The 19,466-nt window shown below is 36.9% G+C and overlaps 1 protein-coding gene across 3 annotated transcripts; it reads left to right on the top strand.

The window, feature by feature from the left end:
• Positions 1-5,128: 5,128 nt before the first annotated feature.
• LOC139980570 (eukaryotic translation initiation factor 2D-like) lies at positions 5,129-19,274 on the top strand. 3 transcript variants are annotated; one of them, XM_071992309.1, is made up of 14 exons: positions 5,129-5,288; positions 7,111-7,209; positions 7,772-7,962; positions 8,458-8,541; positions 10,144-10,342; positions 11,464-11,717; positions 12,778-12,895; positions 13,119-13,268; positions 14,203-14,379; positions 15,141-15,230; positions 15,752-15,844; positions 16,183-16,309; positions 16,781-16,955; positions 17,888-19,274. In XM_071992309.1, exons 2-14 carry the CDS (start codon positions 7,154-7,156, stop codon positions 17,953-17,955), a joined length of 1,782 nt encoding a protein of 593 aa, XP_071848410.1. In that variant the 5' UTR covers positions 5,129-5,288; positions 7,111-7,153; the 3' UTR covers positions 17,956-19,274. The 3 variants fall into 3 exon arrangements, with proteins under 3 accessions (XP_071848410.1, XP_071848418.1, XP_071848425.1); XM_071992317.1 differs by having other exon boundaries at positions 5,130-5,280; XM_071992324.1 differs by having other exon boundaries at positions 5,137-5,288; positions 7,118-7,209.
• Positions 19,275-19,466: the final 192 nt, after the last annotated feature.

Genomic DNA, 19,466 nt, shown 5'->3' with positions numbered 1-19,466 from the left:
AAAGAAACTATAGGAGTAAACATCAGAACCAAATTCAAAATTTCTCTCCTGACTGCATGATTAAGGCAGGGCGTGGACCTTAATAGTGAAATAACCTAGCGGAGAATCAAGGCTTTTCTAAAGGAGGGGATGCCTCTTGTGCGGCCATGTCTAATAGAAAGCGTTGTTACTACTGTTTAAATTGAAAGAACCTTTCAGGGAACTACCCATCTAAGACCTAATGAAATACATTCCAACAGTCTTTAGACACCAAGTTAACTGATTACCCCCCTTCCCCTCCCCCTTCCTACTCTCCAATCCACACCATTTGTCAACAAAATGACATGTTCCGGGCTTGAGTGAGAGTAAATTATGATAATAATTAAAGTTACTGATTTTCAACTTAATTCAGTTGCTACGCTCATTTTATTTCACAAGGCTTCAGAGTACAAGATGACTTATATGAAACTACAGAAAGAACTGTGTGATTGGGTATAGGGAGGACTGGGGCGGGAGGAAAATGTCAAATTATTTTATTTGCAGGTGGACTGAAGTTGATTGTTTTATAAAAAACATTTCCAGGTACCAAGAAAATGGAATGCAATGAGTTATTTACTTGACTGATATCAATATCATCAACCTATTGCATTCACATTTGTATCAAGAATGTCGATATGGCTGTTATTTTATTTTCAAGTGTAACTTTTGAATGACGTATGAAGAAGTCTCGGGAAGTCCCCTTGTTCTAACAGTACTCATTGATTTACTCAGAAGATGTAGTACTAGATTCTTGGTAGTAGAGTTTATGTTTACTGCTTAGCTCCCCCTCCAAACAAATATAAATCTCTCGAGTACATAAAAACTCTTTCCTTATTGGTTCTTGACGCTTATCACATGAAATCTTTAATCCATTGTGCGACGTCGTAACATCACTTGCGCAATGAAAGAAACAGTTCCTATAACACGTTCCTCAAAGCACTACCTACCCCAACCACTTCAACTGAACCCTCCCTTCTAATCCTCAACTGACAAAATTGATAATACGGCCTAGTATAACATACCGTGACAGTGGGGACGATATTAAGAAATCAATAAAAAATAGGGTACACGATAACAATACATTTCAATTGATGCAGAGAGGGAAGGGGGGGGGGGAGTAAAACAAAACTGGTTTGGTGCCATGCAGGTAATCTTTGGTAAAATTGTTCATAAATGACCACCAAATGAAGAAAGTTTAGCTCCCATCATCAGTTTAAAGCAGTCTGGGTTGTCTTTGTTGTGTGAATTATCTTGTCAACAAAAGGGATTGAGGAGACACTATACGTGACTTGTTTGTGTAGCATAACTGGTAGACCACACTATCTTATATATTTATGCATAGGTACTTAACTTAGCCTAATCTGCATATACTATTTTCTGCATCTTCCAAGAAAAAAAACACATCCTCGACGCATTTTGTATGGCGAAGATGTGATTTCTTTTTAAATTTGGTGGTATAGTTTGGGAATGCATCTGGCAATAGCAAAGTGAATTGTGTCATCACGAGAATTCAGTGAAAAGCTGTTTTGCTTAGTTTCTTTTAATAATGTTTATCTCACTAGAGGAAAGGGTTATAAATACAGAGAACCTTGAAGGTTCCGCAAACATGACCAATGCATCAGGTTTCAAAGATAAATCATCAAAAGATTATTATAATATTTTATAATATGAAAGTAAAGCGTTTGAAGAACATTTGCCGTAACAACATCACTGACCTTCCAATGTGATTAACTCTATAAGGAAGAATCGAGGTTTTAGCCAGTTCCACTCCAATCAACCATATTTTGAGTTAGGAATATGGTATTGTGCTGGAGTTTTCAACTTAAATGTGTGACATATTTTTGTTCCACTTTCAATGTATATGTATCACATTGTATGTCAATCGGAGTATCCCTTTAACTATACTTGTCAGTGTTAACAAGCTCTTGACATTTTACGCGTTACTGAACTGCAATAAAGAAATTTCGACAAAGCAATGTCCACATTAATTTAAGTCCCAAACACTTAACAAACAGTGATGCAGACGAAAATAATATTTTATGACAGTATTTAAGGAATTACTAAGGAGGAGTAACAAAGGTTATGTTTCCAGCTATTAATCCCCACCACGGCTGGGCACTGTGATATCATAGACAAGATCCTGTAAACTATTTATGATCATTAACTGAACTATACGTGTTAATGTTAACAACATCTTGACACTATATGCATGTGTGTTACTTACCTGGAATGAACGATGGTATACACAAAGATGTCAATGATTGATTTGCTTTAAGTCAATAAACACTTATTAAACAGATCAGAATTAGTGTCTTACGTATGAAGTGATGCAGCAGAAAAAGTTATCTTATAACAGTATTAAATGGGTTACAACAATATACTTAAAGTTACGGTATGTTTGCAGTGTAGTGTAGTAGAAGAATGTCCAGGCTTGTGTTACCTGTGAAAAAGCTAAATAAGTTGTTTTATTTAGTGTATTACATATATATTGGTGAAGCCAAAACAGTGAATAAGGACTAAAAGATGCTGTGTTCAATTCCGATATATGCATTATGCTCTGGTAGCGTGGTGATTTCCATGTAGCCTACCAAGAAAAATAATGGAATGCAATGAGTTATTAACAATGATCAGTAACCGTGACTGATATCAATATCATCAACCTATATATCACATTTGTATTAAGAATGTCAATATGGCTGTTTTTTATATTTTCCAGTGTAATTTTTGTATGACGTATGAAGACGTATCGGGAAGTCCCCCCTTTTCTAACAGTAGCCTACTCATTGATTTACTCAGAAGATGTAGTAGTAGATTATTTGTAGTAACGGTTATGTTTACTGCGTATATAGCTTCCCCCAACAAACATACTCTCGAGTTCATAAAAACTCTTTCCTTATTGGTTCTTGACGCTTATCGCATGAAATTTTAAATCCATTGTGCGAAGTCATATAGCATCACTTGCGTAATGAAACTATGGGACTATCTAGCTATCGCACTATCCTCAAGCCCTACCCACCCGCCCCTTCCAACCCCTTCCATTCCTCAACTGACAAATTTGATAACACGGCCTAGTATATAACTATTCCGTGACAGTGGGGACGATATTAAGAAATCAATACAAAACAGTGTACACGATAAACAATTTCAATATATGCAGGGGGAGAACTAAAACCAAACTGGTTTGGTGCCATGTAGGTAATCTTTGGTAAACTTGTTCATAAATTACCACCAATTGAAGTAAGTTTAGCTCCCATCATCAGTTTAAAGCAATCTGGTTTGTAGTGTGAATTATCTTGCCAGCATAAATTTTTTGAAAAGAAACTATATACGTCACTTGTTTGAGCAGCATAATTGGTATACCACACTATCTTATGTATACATCAGAAGAAATTAACCTAGCCCAATCCGCTGACACGATTTGGGACAGTCGTTATAGTCATTATCACCATAAGAATCGACTAATTGCGCGTTTTGCGAAAACTTTCACAAACGATTCACAAAACTTTGATAAAGTCTCTTTGGTAAATCTAGCCCAGCCTTAGTGTGATATGGTTACAATGATGTAATGCAGCCTGTCACTTCAAGTTAAGCATTTTATTACCCACTGAAGAGGGAGCTCTCCCTTCACCAAGTTTAAAAGTGTCGTATTTAGGTCCGGGATTATCTCTTGTAACACCCGATATACACACAGAGAACACATAGTAACTACTGTAAATCTTAAAAGTTTTGTTCCAAAGTTAACACTGGATCGTATTATAAATCGGTAGCATGTGCTATTAGGTTTACAGTAATTAACTGAGGATAAGTTTAATCCCAACAAATCTCGTTTGATGCATTTGTTGGTAGTACACATATCCTCAGTTCTTACTGTTAACCTAATAGCACATGATACCGATTAATTTGCTTTATCAGCACGATCCAGTTTTAACTGTGGTACCAAACTTTGAGATTAACAGAATAGTTGTAATCTCTGAGTGAATAGGTTGCTTGCAAACACCGTTGTTGCTTCTAGCTATCACCTAAACCATTATATATAATCTTATAATGCAAATTAACCGACCCAATAATAAATGAATACATTCCATTGACAATACCATAAACATTTACAGATCTTTACGTACTAAACAAATGCTGAAAGGTTAAATACTACCTATTTCTTTTTGCATGTAACGTTACAACAGACCCCGTGCCTGATGACAGGAATTGCAGAGGTCCGTGGTGGAAAATTTCTTTGTGGTCCTCGAGATTTATTTAATATGTGGTGGTGTGGGTGGGATGCAGAGGCTATAGAAGGGATAAATATCTATAACTCCTTACCGGTTCTACCAAGGACAGTGACGTGCCCAACCGATGGGATTTATTTTTTAAATGTAACCAATACGGGTGTCAGCGCCCAGGTGACGATAACAGGCGCGGATCCCGGCCGAGTGTTGGGGACTTTACACCCCCTTTTAACCTCACACAACATTCAATAGTATTCAGTACATTGAGCCTCCTCGGAAGGAGATATACCCTTAAGGTTATTCAATATTGACTCAAAAGTTTGGTCGGTGGATTCTAAGTTTGCTGACACGGTGTTTTAAAAATACCTTTCAGGAGGACATGTCTTTTCACTGGCATATTATTCTCCGACATTATATAATATTCAATCAGACACTCGAATAGGCCTATCGCAGCGAGGAAGAATGTTAATAGGTTAATAGCAAAACATGTGTTCAACTTTTGGACATGAGCGACCATCATACAAGCCTGTCACTGCCCTGTCTTTCACAATCATGAACGCGATTTACAATTTTCTAACCCCCAAAATACATAGTGATTATTGTGCAAATTCCAACCGCTATACATTTGGGGTTTGATATTTAACATCTGAACGAATATAAGCTAACTAAAGGTAAATGTTCCGCTATTATTAGCGCTGCATAACAAATGTCATGATTTCCCGTAAAACTAAGTGGATTTCCCCCACTGCCCATATCTGATCCATAAAAGCTGATTGCAGGATAACGGCAAACCTCGGAACTGAAAATTAAGTCCTCTAGCCTGCCAATATAGCATATTCTTGAATTAAATAATAGTCAAAAAACTGACATGGGTTTCACTCCGATTGCGTAATTGGCAACGTGACATAGGTTTTGCGGAATCGGTTCCAATGATATTTAATACTTTGCGGTAACACTACAGTACAGTAAGAATATCTTTGTACTCTCAGGAAGTTAGTAGAGTCGTAGAAACAACCTTTCCACACAGAAGACAGCTATCGTAAGAAGGTTCGCATGACGTGAAAATTGTTAACATTTAAAGACGAATATCAAATTAAAAGGACTAGTCTAGGTGGTCCATGTCTATCAAGTACACCTACTTTGTTATAATACCATAACATACTTAGCCTAGGCCTAGCCTATTTCCATATTGCACTATGACTGAATTTGATTCTGAAGTTACACTTACATCACGGCTCAATTTACTCCTACTATGTAATGCTTACATTCCATATTAGCAAGTTGGTATGCAACACTACTGCACATAACAGAAATATACACTGCAACTGTAAAGCAGTCTTGACCTCTGTTACAGCCTTGTACTGGTAGTCAGCTACACAGTCATTTGATGGGGTAAGCATTTTGAGGGGTGTTACTAAAACGAATGACAAAATTTGGGGTACACATAACGAATGACAATATGTTTTACACACTAAAAAAATGCGTTGACTAAAACGAATGACAGTAATGCCAGCACAGACATTTGCTTCAACCGGATATCACAGTTCAGACTTCATGGGTATCTAGATCTAGTATAGTACGGACAAGATTAAAACGCACCTTATATTAAGCGAAATTGTCAGTTAGATTTTAGAAAGTAAATTTAACGTCATTTTTCCGATATTAATTGTTAGAAACTTACAATACTATAATCTTGAAACGGCTTCAGTTATATATAAATCTACAGAGGTAAAAAGCACAGCACTCAAGAGCATTCTCACACAAAAACTTTCCCTGTGGTTTCTATCCGTAAATTACACAAAAACCCTGCAACCACGTAACATGCAATTTTCCTCAAATCATTTTTACGCAGAAAACTGATAACCGCATTTACTCCACTCCGTTAATCATTCTATCTCTCCACTCAACACTGTCCTTCGTTGTCATTCGTTGTCATTCGCTGTCCACTGTCATTCGTTTTAGTTTGTCCCATTTTGAGGACTTACACATTAGCCTTCACATACATCATATGATCACAAAAGTCCGGAGGAAGTTTCTTGTGTGACTACACTGTCAGCGTTTGCTGCGTGGTCATGGTGCATGAGTGAGAATTTAATACTTGTAGTAGACTTTGTTTTTCTTGAAAAAAAAGAAGTTCAGTCAAATGGGTGAACACATTATCAGTAACCTTTAGATGTATTGTGAATTGAATTAGTGCACATATAACTTAAAAATCTCTGACATAATGTTAGGTCAATTAAATCAGGTGTATCAAACAGTATATTGTAAGTCTCCGTAGGTTTGCATTAACGTTGTATTTTTTAATCAAGTCCACATTGAGTTATGAAAAAAGGTGTGTCTCTCATTTCTAATTTGGATGTGGAAACATCAGTGTTTTCTTTTGTATGAAAATGCATGACAGGTGAAAACTGACACAAGAATGCTACAATTGGCTATGTGGTCATGGCTTTATAAGCAATGCAAGCATATAGTGCAGTAGTATTTATTAAAAAAAAGTTCAAGCATTGTGTGACTATGTTTGGCTCCATGGTAATAAATTCATGTAAAATTAAATTAAACTTATTTTAAGATTGATTCAAATTACCCTGAGAAGTGAATTGAATTTATTCCATTATGTATAACTTACAACTAGCATAATAGTAGATCAGTTTCTCTCAGCTATCAGGTTTTAAACATTTATATATGTAATGAATTTCCTATCATTAGGTAGAGATGATGGCTCACTGCCAATCTGGATACTTAAAACAATCACAAATATGACACAGGAGGACTCAGTCATGCATTTATATGTAGTATGACCAGTTTGAATTGAAATACTGCATGAAATTTTTTTAAATTAATTTATTTTTAAATCCTAATTACTGTTTAGTTCACAGATTGAAATTAAGACACTCAACGAATACTTCACCAAAATGTTTCGAAAACCGTTTCATGTGAAGTCAAATACCAACATGAGGGGCTCTGACAGGTACTGTATTTAAGATATTAACTAATATGGTTTTCATGTTGTTTTCTTTGGTGTGGCTGTCTCTTTTTCCTCTGTTTATTGTGTGTGTCTATAATTGGGGACTCTAATATTGGACTCTAATACTGCAAAAAATGGAAATGATATTATCACCTCATCTGTGGATTGGATATCATTTAATATTTACAATTATACTTTTCTTCTCTTTCTTTTCTTTTATTTTAATTATTTTGATATTACGTACTGCTTGAAGTCACCATCATGTACACGTACATATATGGAGATTGGAAGATATAAATATTCACCACTTGTACTTCATTATATGACACTCCGATAGTCAAACTAATTACCTAATCTGCAATGAGACATTGGTGTGGCATGGCATCAAAAAAAGGTTATCAAAATGAACCCAAATGCTGCTTTTAAATACAAACATTGTTTTTTACCTCTGAATGTTCTTTGCTGTCAACATATAAGTAGAGGCCCCACAAGATGATTGAAACAAGTGGCGAAAAATTCACTCGCCATTGATGAAAGATAACGAAAAAATACTTTTCTCTTTTAGACGCCACTTGAAAGGAAGACTTTCAGAATGCTTTCCGGTCCTGACTCCCGAAGTCATGGCTGATATTCTTCCAAACAAAATGACTGTCAACGTGATGAAGCTCACCACGCATTCAGGCGAAGACATTCTGGTTTACCTCCTCGAATCTCAACCTCTCTTTTTCGAGTGTAACGAGCGACTCTATCCTACTGGTGAATATCTTCTGTTGACGTTAGAATATTTTGCTTTGTCTTTTGTAGCAGCAGTATCAATTAAATCTACATATTATGCATACCTACCTTACTGCAAGCAGGTTCAACTGAAAAAAGGGAGAATGTTGTATAATTGATCAGATCTAGATCTATACCAAACTATTGGCAATGTAGGTAGAACTACAAGGTTTAATTCAGTGGAACTTATTCTCTGAATAGACAGCTTATTGTTGTTAATTTCAATCATCTCTGTCTGGGTCGTGTTACTTCATCGTGCCCAGATATTGCTTCTCTGTTCCCTCCAAGGCCCACTGCATGGATCCACCTCTACCCCTCAGCATTATCAAATAATCCCCGACCTTCCCCCACCCACCCTTCCAGCCACCCACCCGCCACGGCTCCCTCTTGTCCGATTACCCTCCACTTTCAACCTCTCCTTGGCATATACTCTTCACTTTTTTCATCACATGTATGTATGTGTTTTTCTGTTACCAGTGTACATCCTCTGGTCACTGCCTGATCTAGTTCCATCGTTGAGCACGTGGCCGCCAGTCTTTGAAAAGTTAGCCAAAGGGGCAGGTGAGTAATAGATTTGGAAAGTGTTTTCTCACAGAAGAGCAACAGTCATACACTAAGTACTGTTAACTTAGAAATATGACAGTATTAAGGCTGTAATGTCCAAACAGAATGCAGCATGTACATTCAATTTGACGCATTTGAAGTTTACAAATAAAAAATAAAATACTTTCTGAGTAAGGCTAGATTCCCCAAGTGATACCACCAGAAACTCTACTTTATAGTGTAGATGCTTAGTTAGAAATTAGTTAGAAATTGTAATTGTCATATTGTAAGAGTTCTCATTCACAAGTTCAAAGATGTAACCTCATATCCTCATTTTGTGGATCTGTGATGAAAAGAGATTAATGTAATGCTAGTGGTTTCAGGTGCGTAGCCAGGAATTTGCCAAGGAAGGGGCGAAAATGTTGGCAAACTATCAGAGCCGTAGTTACGGCATTGTTAACTATCTAAGCGTAGAGCCACCATGGTTGGCGCGAAGCGTACAAGAAAATTTTGGCTGAAAATGCCTCCCAGATTGCTGGAAATGGCACTTCCCAGGCCTTGTAAGTCATCTCAGCATTTTCTCTTTTGAAATTACTAGCGATATCCTAAAAACATAAAATAAAAAAATAAAAATATGCTCAAGGGGAGGCGGCTGCGCCCTTCGCGCCCTTGGCTACGCGCCTGAGTGGTTTAATGTCTTGTTTTCTATCTTGCAAATCTTATCACCCTCTAGATTGTGCAAGGTGCTCAAAATGACCACGCAAACCCTTCCATTGACATGAATCAAGTATGGCTCGTCAAATATGCTAATGGAGGTTTTACATCAGTCATTCAATTGAAATTTTAGGGATTTTAATGTTTTCGTTGAAGCCTTGAAGATAATTTGAATTCTGACTGATATAAAATACTTTTGTTTCTCTAGGTTAGGGACAACATTTGTGGGAAATGTTTACACTGATGTTCATTGTTGTATTTGTTGTTTAATACTTAAAATACTGTTGACATGCTGGACTCACATCCCAAAGAATTGATTCTATTAGCAGTACGTGTAACTTTCAAATACACTTGATCAAATATATATTGTAAGTGTGTTGCACCAATGCCACAACAGATTCATATAATTTTGTGAAGTCCAGTGAATAAACTTATCCAGTTTTGCATTGCAATATGCTACACAATATGAGCAAAGTTGCTATACAAACGCAAAGATGTATAGCAGGTTTGTACACAGGATCCATGATACTCTATATGAGACAAAATTCAGAGATTAAAAAAACTTCTGTAAACACTATACACACAATTTGAGCATTAAATTAAACTCTCCAGGATGTTCTGCTAAACCTCAGAATTCACAAACACACTTCTTCGTGATAGCAGATATCAATGTATAGATAGTTAGAAGCATTTCTAGGTCTTCTGCTTCTTTTCTCATCCAAGTCGTGTTCTGTCATATTAAGCCCCGAGTTTCTACTATTCTCTTTTGAATATTTATATACAATTAACCTTATTTTCTGTGTGTACTTTCTCCATCATGGAAAAAACTAAACATGACAAATGTTGTGAGTATTTTTTTAATTCCGAGAATCCTACAAAAAGCATAATTTTGTTTTCAACTCATAGATCTAATGTTACCTGGAGTGGTGGTTCCGGATACCGGACTGCCCGAATTTGTGAGAAATCGTCCATGTGCGGTGAATCTGGAAGGCAATGCCGCAGCCATGGCTGTGGGGAGCACGTCGATGGCAAGCGGTGACATGACCAGCTGTGGAATGAAAGGCAAAGGGGTTCTTGTCAAACACTGTTTCGGAGATCATTTGTGGTACGTTTCTTGTTCCATATGTATATATTTATACAAATCCTGACTTGGAATCTCAGAGTTTTCAATTTGTCACAAGTAACTACTTTATGTATACTTCATGTATCGTTATCCATTTCAGATGGCAGTGAGAGATACATTAGACCCCCCCTCATCCCCTTCCCTCCACTCCCACTCTCCTTCCTCCCCTCACCTCGCTTCCCCCTCTCCTGACTTGCAGTTACTTTGAGTGGGGTTTTTGTGTCCAGTTCTAAAAGGAGGTAGAAGAAAAGTCTCCTCAAGTTTGCATTTTACTTTATTGTTTCATCCACAAAGTCTGCAATGAGTGAGGAAAGAAGGCATGTTACTCGTTTCAAATTTGGATGTGGCAATTTTTTGACTATCGCATCGAATCATATAATTTATTTTGGCATGGAAATACATATCTTTGGTGAAAACTGACACAAGAATGCAAGTTTTCACCCTTTCCCTAATATTATTACTCCTTTTTTTTTTCTTTTTGTAAGAAAAAGTGTGGAAAGACCATAACACTGGCCGACACAAAAATCTCCAACAGACTGTGACAAAATATCCAATGCATGACTAGGTGTGAACTTGCCCCAGAAATTGCAGACTTATTGTGTGACACAGAATTTTCAAACAATTTTTTACTGCATGTTTCCTTGAGTAGAAACCCATTGGGCTTACTACAGATATAAACACACACTTTTTCAAACTTTGTCACAGGTTATCCATACATTTTAACATGTTATTGAACATTCCAGTTTTTGAACATTCATGTTATTGAACATTCAAGTTTAAGTGTGAAGTTGGTTCCAGAAGTGTAGGTTTTTTCACATGTGTTCTCATGGGTAAAATGGACATAGGTAAGGGTTGCCACAGCCTTTTTTGTGTGCAAGGGGTAAACCCAGCACTTCCACCTTCCACCCCCACTTTCATTATGCATTTTCATCTTGTTCATTAATCCATCCCACAAGGAAGTGGGAAATTTTACCATACCACATTTCCTTTAAATCATATTTCTAACCTATTTCACAAAAAAAAAAAAAAAAATAGTAGGAGATGACCGGAAGACCAGCACATTGCATTGACTTTTGTTTTGTATAAAATCCTATCTTTTATAGGGAAGCGGGAGATAAGTCTACCCCGCCTCACATTCCACCAGGAGATCTCAAAAGCCAAGAGTCAACCGAGAGTCCAGAAGCATCTCTAACTGACAATTTGGCAGAGAAGGAAGAGTCTGGGGAACTTAAACTGGATTCTCTATCCTTGGAGAATAGAGTGGCCACTCAGGAGGAGGCATTGGAGAATGCAGAACAGCTAGCTAAGGATGCAGAAAATGGAGAGGAAGAAGAAGGAGAATCCTTATCACCAGTCGGTAAATATTAATATCAATTATTAAATGAAATTTCCATTATGGTGTCACTAACAGTTTTAGTGGTGTGATATCTGCATGTTAAAAGGCTAATAGAGGGATCTTCTGGTGGCAGATTATGTGAAACTTATATTAAAAATGAAAAATATTCAGGATTTTTAATGCCTGACTTGATATCTTGTCCCTAACTGGAGGTATGGTTTATTGAATGTATATATATGTTAAACTTTTCCCTACTTCAGGAAGTTCCTCACAGTGAGTGATCTGTGATGTCATCAGGGAAGATATTCTTCATAAGTTTTGACTTATGCTATTGTTAATCTTCTTGATACCTCATAACATTTGCAATGTTTGCTGTCTCGAACAATGATGTGAAGACACTTTTCAATGCCTATGCTGGAAGGTTGTTTATTTATTTATGTATTCTTTTTGTTTGTCTAACTAATGTTGACTTTTTTTTCGTCACTTTTTTGTTGTTGATTATAATTCTGAGTATGTATCATCAACTAATTAATGTGGAGCAGCTGTTATCTTCTACACAAAGAATTATTGTATTTAATGTGTAATGTGACAGGAGGATTGCCTCTCATATGGATTGTTCATGCCCACCATGTCAGGTTGAAGGTAAATGTACTTATGATTGTTTTCTGTATAACTTGCCTATGAGTAATCACTTTGAACTTGAACTTAGAAACCATGGAAGAATAAAAAAACTTGAACTCACCTCAGCCTACCTCAGCCCACCTCAGCCCACCTCAGCCTACCCCAGCCTACTCCAGCCCACTCCAGCCTACCTCAGCCTACCTCAGCCTATTCCAGCCTACCTCAGCCTACTCCAGCCTACTTCAGCCCACCCTAACTGGGCTCATCTCAACTCAACCACAATTTGTATCTATGCTATTTTTGGCATACAAAAATACAACCAGAGGGATTTGCTTTTAAGATGGCAATAATGACACAGGGTGAACTGTAGCCAACCGGACAAGTGTTTATCAGTAAACAGCTCATGAGTAACCAAAATCCAATCCCCGCATAAGTTCCATTGTTTTTATTTTACTTCCAGAACAAATGGATGCTTTGTTCTATCAATGCCTCCTTCATAGTCTGAAGACAAAAGTGAAAGCATCGGATTTACCGATGACCACCATCATCTTATACAGAACACACATGAGATCTGTTTGGTAAGTTAACCTATAACAGCAATACCTTGATATGACCTAGTACCTCATTATGATCAGTGACCAGAAACGAATCATGATTCATCCCTTGCCTCTGCTATAAAGGGTTCAAAGTTGTCAACAATTGCAATTTTTTTCCCACAAAAATCACCCTAAAAGTTGCTAAAGTATAAAATATTACTCTTTCTCATTTATCTTTATCTGTTTTCTTTTTTTCTTAATACAGTCCACCATCGATGAACTTAGATGTTAAAAAGTCTAGTTACAAAAAGTTGAACAAGTTTCTAGGGTACGCAGAAAGTAAAGGCTTGATTGAAGTTAAAGAAACGTCCAGAGGTGTTGACAGTCTTGTAAACTTTGATCGTAGACACAACGAGTAAGTACTTGTTTGCCAATGATTGTTGGTTACTATTATTTTATTATTTTTGTGTTTGTACCTTTTTTCTTTTCAATTTTTTTTTAAACTAGCAAAACTGATATATAGCAAATAGTAAACGTCACATTTTCTTTAAGTTTTAACTGCTCACTTTCATTTGCTGAAGAATGTACTCTAGATAAAAAGATTTATTTATTTTTTAACTGTTTAAGTTTTTCATTTATCACCATCCGGAATTAATAACTCACCACGGTTTGCAACAGACAAAGAATAGAACCTGAGATATGTTTGCTGGTTATCTGTCACTTGTGAACCGTGGGGGTTTCACTTTATGTCAATGACATGATGAAACCCCTGAGGCATCGTCGTTAATTAAACATACTTTAAAATATTTTTCTAGATAAGCATGTGCCTGACAATAACAAAATTCACATGAATGTCACCACTCCCCACATGAATGTCACAAACTCATAGCAGTGGCAAGATGCATATGAATGTTACACAGTCACAGGAATGTCTCAAGACTCTCAGGAATGCCTCAAGACTCACAGGAATGTTGCAATAATAATAATAATAATCAACAGTTATTTTTTTACAATGTTTTAGGGACCCCAAATGTGGGAGAAGCCCGTAAGGGCTTACGGATTACAACTTACATGCCTGGTGGGTTTCAATTCAACATTTTATCTCAAATTTGGAGACTCACAGGAATGTCACAAAGTCACAGGAATGTCTCAAGACTCACAGAAATGTCACAAGGCTAACAGAAATGTCACAAGGCTAACAGGAATGTCACCAGGCTAACAGGTCATCCATTGATATCGATTTAATTTTACTGAATTTTTCATTCAAATCCCTTTCAACCTGTTAAGATGAGAGATAATTTAGCTATTCACACATCTTGTTCCTTTTATCTTCGTGTCTCTACCAATAGCTTGCTAGAATTTCAAATTCCTGAAAATGTCTTTTCGGAAGATGTGAAGGAGGAAAGAAAGTTTCATATACCCCAGGAGGCTAGCAATGACACCAAAGGTAGTTGGCAAGGCACGTTACACCAGATGTACAGCGTAACCTCAGCCATGGCCCGTGTTCTTGAACCAATGGGATACAGGTGAATGGTCCTTCCACATTTCCTACCATGTCTGGCTGCACAATCTTGCTTTCTTACCGAAGAGTATCGCTGTGGCCAGGAATGCGTCTCTGGAATACTGATGTATCTGGTTTTCAGCCATTAACAGTATTCCACCTCTGCTCCTCCAGTTACTTGAGCAATATACTTTACACAGTCGAAGAAGTTTTCCCCAGATGGCACAATTAGTCAGTACTTTGCATAAACATCAGTTACCCTTCTGTATACAGTAATTTACAGTTAGTAGTCTGAGGGTGAGGAAGGATGGAGGGGGGGGGTTCAGTGCAGGGGTGACTCTTTTGCCTGAATGAGAATTAGTTACCTTTCTGTTTACAGTACTCTACAATTAGTAGAGGGGTTGGGAAGGGGAAGGGGGGTGGGGAATTTAGTTGAAGGATTAGTGGTTTCCCTGACCGGATAGTTTCTATACTAAGGAATGTAAGAATATTAAAATAAATAAGATGCAAGCATTTGGATACTCTTTAGTATTTTATGATAATTGCTACATAATCGGTTAAACCTGCAAACAAGGTGTGTTGCCAAAGCTTAAATATGACAAGGAGGTAGTTGGGAGGGAGAGTGGGATAACTTTTTTGGCTTTCTCTGAGAATGGGGTGGGGGGGCGGAGTCTAACACATCGGTGAAAGTAGACTGGTGAAGATACCATTGACTGGGCAAGAAAATTGTACAAATGAAAGTGTTCCATACTTGATGTTTTCTTCTCCTTTTTTGTATTTATTCAGGAAAGGTTCGTGGATGAAGGCAGAAGAAGTTAGATCTGCTGTGACAGAATACGTAAAAAGAAATGAGTTGGTTGATCCACTGAACAGAAGGTAAGTTTACTGATTATCTCTCATAATTACTTACTTACAAGCATAAAATAGTACAAAGAGAAATATTATATTATTTTTCAACACAGTTTACACTGTAGAACTGATAATGCAATCAATTAAGTCACCAAATTCTAGAGACCAGATGCTGGAAATTAATACTAGAATGTAATATTGAGGATTGGGTTACCTTCAAAGTGAATTTGAAGTTATTTGTCTCACTAATTATTTATTCAAATCAATTTTGTTGGTTGCAAAAATTTCTCAAGAATGTTCAAGATATCTTTGTAGATAGCCCTTATAGGGTTTGGATTAGGTAAAGTTGTCTAAAGACTTATTGCTAGTTGCCACTCGTAAAGAAACCTAGTACTTATTTACAGATTATATTATGATATGGTGTTGATAAAAACCTATTTTTTCCCTACTGTCTCATTGAAATTGTAAGAAATTGAGTTTCTCCTGAAATTATATTATATTCACAAATGTAAGTGTTAAGTAATTATCTCATTGTGTTTATTCCCCAGTCAGGTGATCCTTGACCCTCATTTACATGATGCGATCATGGATAAGTCAGAAGGTTACATAACTCATTTACCTTGGGATCAGGTGTTTACAAGGTATGACAGACAGACAGGTCAATACATTCTAATTCAATTATACATCTATTTTCTGACCTTTGACCTTCAGTTTCCATATCTATTCTATAAATAGTACTGTCAGATGGTTATGCATGTAAAGTTCTATTTACAGGGTTCTTTCACTGATAATTTTTGCTGATCGTTGTACCTCCTGGTTTTAATATTGTAGTAGCATGCCCAGTAGTACTTAAAATTATACCAGGGCTTCGTAATAACTGACCAGCGGGTGTATTTCTCTGAAAATATTGCTCTTAATCCTTTATTTATTATTTATTTATTTCTCACTTTTTTTGTGTCTTTGGGTATTCCATCATCAGGTGTTTTGCTAAAATGAGTTCTGGCTACCAGATGTTACCTTCAGAACAGGCTTCCAATAGACCAGTCATCAAAGGCAAACTGAAACCAATAAGTCTGAAAATAGAGAGAAAAGCTGGCAACAAGTTGGTAGGAATAAACATTGTTTCTCTTTCATCTTTCCTCTAGAATGTATGGAAGAACAAAAGGCATGTCTCTTAACATTGTACAACATTTTACAGATGTTCAGTACAACTGGTTGTTCAGGGGACAAACAGCATTAGAATTTGGAGTCTTCAGAATCATATAAGGTTGTGGTGGTGATTATTGTTATCTCTGAATGTTACCAAGAAAGCTATCTTTACGTAAAAAATATCCAAGGAATGTGAGGAGGGTTCAGTTCCCTTCCCATCCCTTATTGGACCTCACATGAATTCTCCATGAGATGGTTCCCGCTGTATCAGACCACACTCCTGTAGTTCTGTGGTAGGTGATGGCACACCACACATATAGTTTCCGATCACTCCAGTATAGCCATGATCACAATTCATTAATTATTTCCAACTTTCTTTTAATTTACCATTTCCTCTGACTTCTCCCTTCCTCATTCCCTTTTCACAGATGACGGTCATCCAGAATCTCGATCCGTATGGTATTGATATAAAAGATTTTGCCCATCGGCTACAGATAGGGGTCGCGGCCAGTGCAACCATCTCCCAAGGACACGGTCAAAAGTCTGGCCAGGAGGTCAGAGTTCAGGGCAACCAAATCAACTATTTGAGCAAGCTGTTATTGGGTGAGGTCCAGCATCATACTTATACTGTTGATTTTTTTCATCCACTCTCAGTCTGCAAATAGCATATGTAGTCAAACATTTTTTTGCCGTGAAGGTCGGCCTTTCCATAAAGGGCATAAGGGATATTTTGGCGGTAAAGAATGTAACATCTATCGTAAAGAGAGAACTATTCTATCTTGTTTGCTGAAAACCCAATATCTTGTTCTGAACTCAAGATATGGTCGATTGATTCTAACCTATTTTGACAAACTAGCTGTAATATTCTCTAATACACTAAGAGGTGGATGGCAATACAGTACATATTGTAGTTTGTGATGTCATTATGGCAGAAAATATTCAGTAGTTTTACTTTTGGATTTGAAATATATTATCCTTGAAAATGTGACATTTTTGGAATGTTCGTTTGGCAATCATTGTTCTAGAAATGCAATTCTTTTTGTAGAAATGTTGTTTTCCGTCTGTGGACGAAGGATCGTACATATTTGTCAGGAAAAACAAAATCATTTTTGATTCAATTGCTATGATAACATCTTCTACTCTGCTGCTTACCAGCAACTAAAAAAATTAAATATTTCCTGCATAAAACATGGCATCAGCTTTGACTCTTGACCTACTGTTACAGCACTTTTGTTATTAAAGCAATGAACTTCAAACACCAAAGTATCCATCCCTCTTAAAGAATAATGTATTGAAAGGGGGGGGGGAGGTAAGGTGTAGCATAAATACATGTTTGGGATGTGTAATGTAACCTTCTTGAGGTAAATAAGCTATTACAAACCATAGCAAAAGACTGCTCAAGGTATGTTTTGTATGTATGTGTTTTGTATGTGTGTGAGAGACGTTACCATGGAGACAGAACTTTGACTTCTTTGACTAGTGCGAGTGAAGATGCTCGCAAACGAATTGTTACTCTTTCCTTTCTGCATTCACAGAAGAGTACGAGATTCCAAGAAGGTTCGTACAAGGTTTGGACTTAGCACCTAAGAGTAAGAAGAGGTGACCTTAACAACAAATAAACAACTCAACCGCAAATCAGATCGGCTTTTTTTTGTTTTTCCATCTTCCGTTCTGAAGTGTATTGACGATGGCTGATGATGGAAGAATTGTGACTCCACATATTATCCAATTTTTTTTTTTAAATTTAACTCTTAGTTTTGTCTCTATAAGGGATTTGACTTTAAATATCAGCATTATTACATTGAGTTATATTGAATAATAATCTTTGAGGTAAAATTAATATTTATGTGTTTTGGTTGTTTCTTTACACCTGGTATTTCAGACTGCAAACAATTTCTAAATGAGTGAGTAATAAAAGATCTAAAACCACTTTTACTTATTTTTTAGAGTAATTTGAGACACACCCCATCACCACACCAGTGGTATAGCCACGCTCATAACATCCCCTGCACCAGTGGTATAGCCATGCTCATTAGTTTCCCTGCACCAGTGGTATAGCCATGCTCATTAGTTTCCCTGCACCAGTGGTATAGCCATGCTCATCACATCCCCTGCACCAGTGGTATAGCCATGCTCATTTACATATTTAACTATTCCCCTTTCACCATCTCTCCTCCCCCCCCCCCCCTCCACTAATGACAACATCCTACTAACCCCACTGCTGTTGGTGCTCTATCTTGCTTTTGACAGAGTATGAGGTTCCAGAAATCTTGGTCTCAGCTCCACCCCTCCATACATTTCAAAATAGCCTCCTTCATACCTGTCTTAACTGAAATGTATTTTTATCGTAATGTCATTGTAATGAATGCTAACAAACAAAAAACAAAATCAAATAGAAACTTTGAAGATTCTCTGTCCCTTTATATTTACTGACGAAAGCATTCTGCATAAAGATGAGCCTTTACAGAAATTAACTTCAGCTCATTAAAGATCATAAGTACTAGCCCATTGCCCATTATATGCTAGAAAGTCCAATAATGGTCGCCCATACTCCAACTTCAACAACCATTTTACTACCACCCTCAAAGTATTTATCCTCATTCAAACATGAATGTCGAAACGACTAAAAAAAAGCCTCTGAGAAAGGTCCAGAAACGAGATTACAAATGGAAAGTTACTTAATAATACAAAAAATCATTCTCAGAGATTTCACAATGAGCTGCCGGATTTGAATATCTTTTGTAAGCTGAATTCTTGCCTTGGATTTCACAAATGTACTGGAAACATACATTGACTCCTTGAAGTCTCCAATAGATTGCCAATAGATTCATAAATTAATTGATGCAATTGTGTCATAGATTTTTCTTTCTCCTCTTGGACAATACCACCCACTACCCCTCCCCCCACCCAAAAAAAAAAGAAGAGATCAGGCATGGTTACATTTGCTATTCAAAAAGAACTGCAGGTCTCCGATATTAAGTTCTTGTACGTTTTGTAGAAGCAAACAGATCCCATCAAAAGTTGAATAACGACATAAATGATATACCGTATGCATAATACAAGTGTATCTCTTTCATAGCTGTTAAATTCCATCCACTTCCAGCCAATATAACT

This window comes from Apostichopus japonicus, chromosome 2 (genome assembly GCF_037975245.1).
Source record: "Apostichopus japonicus isolate 1M-3 chromosome 2, ASM3797524v1, whole genome shotgun sequence".
Taxonomy (NCBI): domain Eukaryota; kingdom Metazoa; phylum Echinodermata; class Holothuroidea; order Aspidochirotida; family Stichopodidae; genus Apostichopus; species Apostichopus japonicus.
This window is presented reverse-complemented; position numbering and strand designations above follow the sequence as displayed.

What these genes read in the sequence shown, in the direction of transcription:
- LOC139980570 (XM_071992309.1), top strand. Translation starts at nt 7,154, where the DNA reads ATGTTTCGAAAACCGTTTCATGTGAAGTCAAATACCAACATGAGGGGC. An exon ending in TTTGATCGTAGACACAACGA is followed by an intron (nt 13,269 to 14,202) that starts GTAAGTACTTGT and finishes CTCTACCAATAG; the next exon opens with CTTGCTAGAATTTCAAATTC. An exon ending in GTTGATCCACTGAACAGAAG is followed by an intron (nt 15,231 to 15,751) that starts GTAAGTTTACTG and finishes TTTATTCCCCAG; the next exon opens with TCAGGTGATCCTTGACCCTC.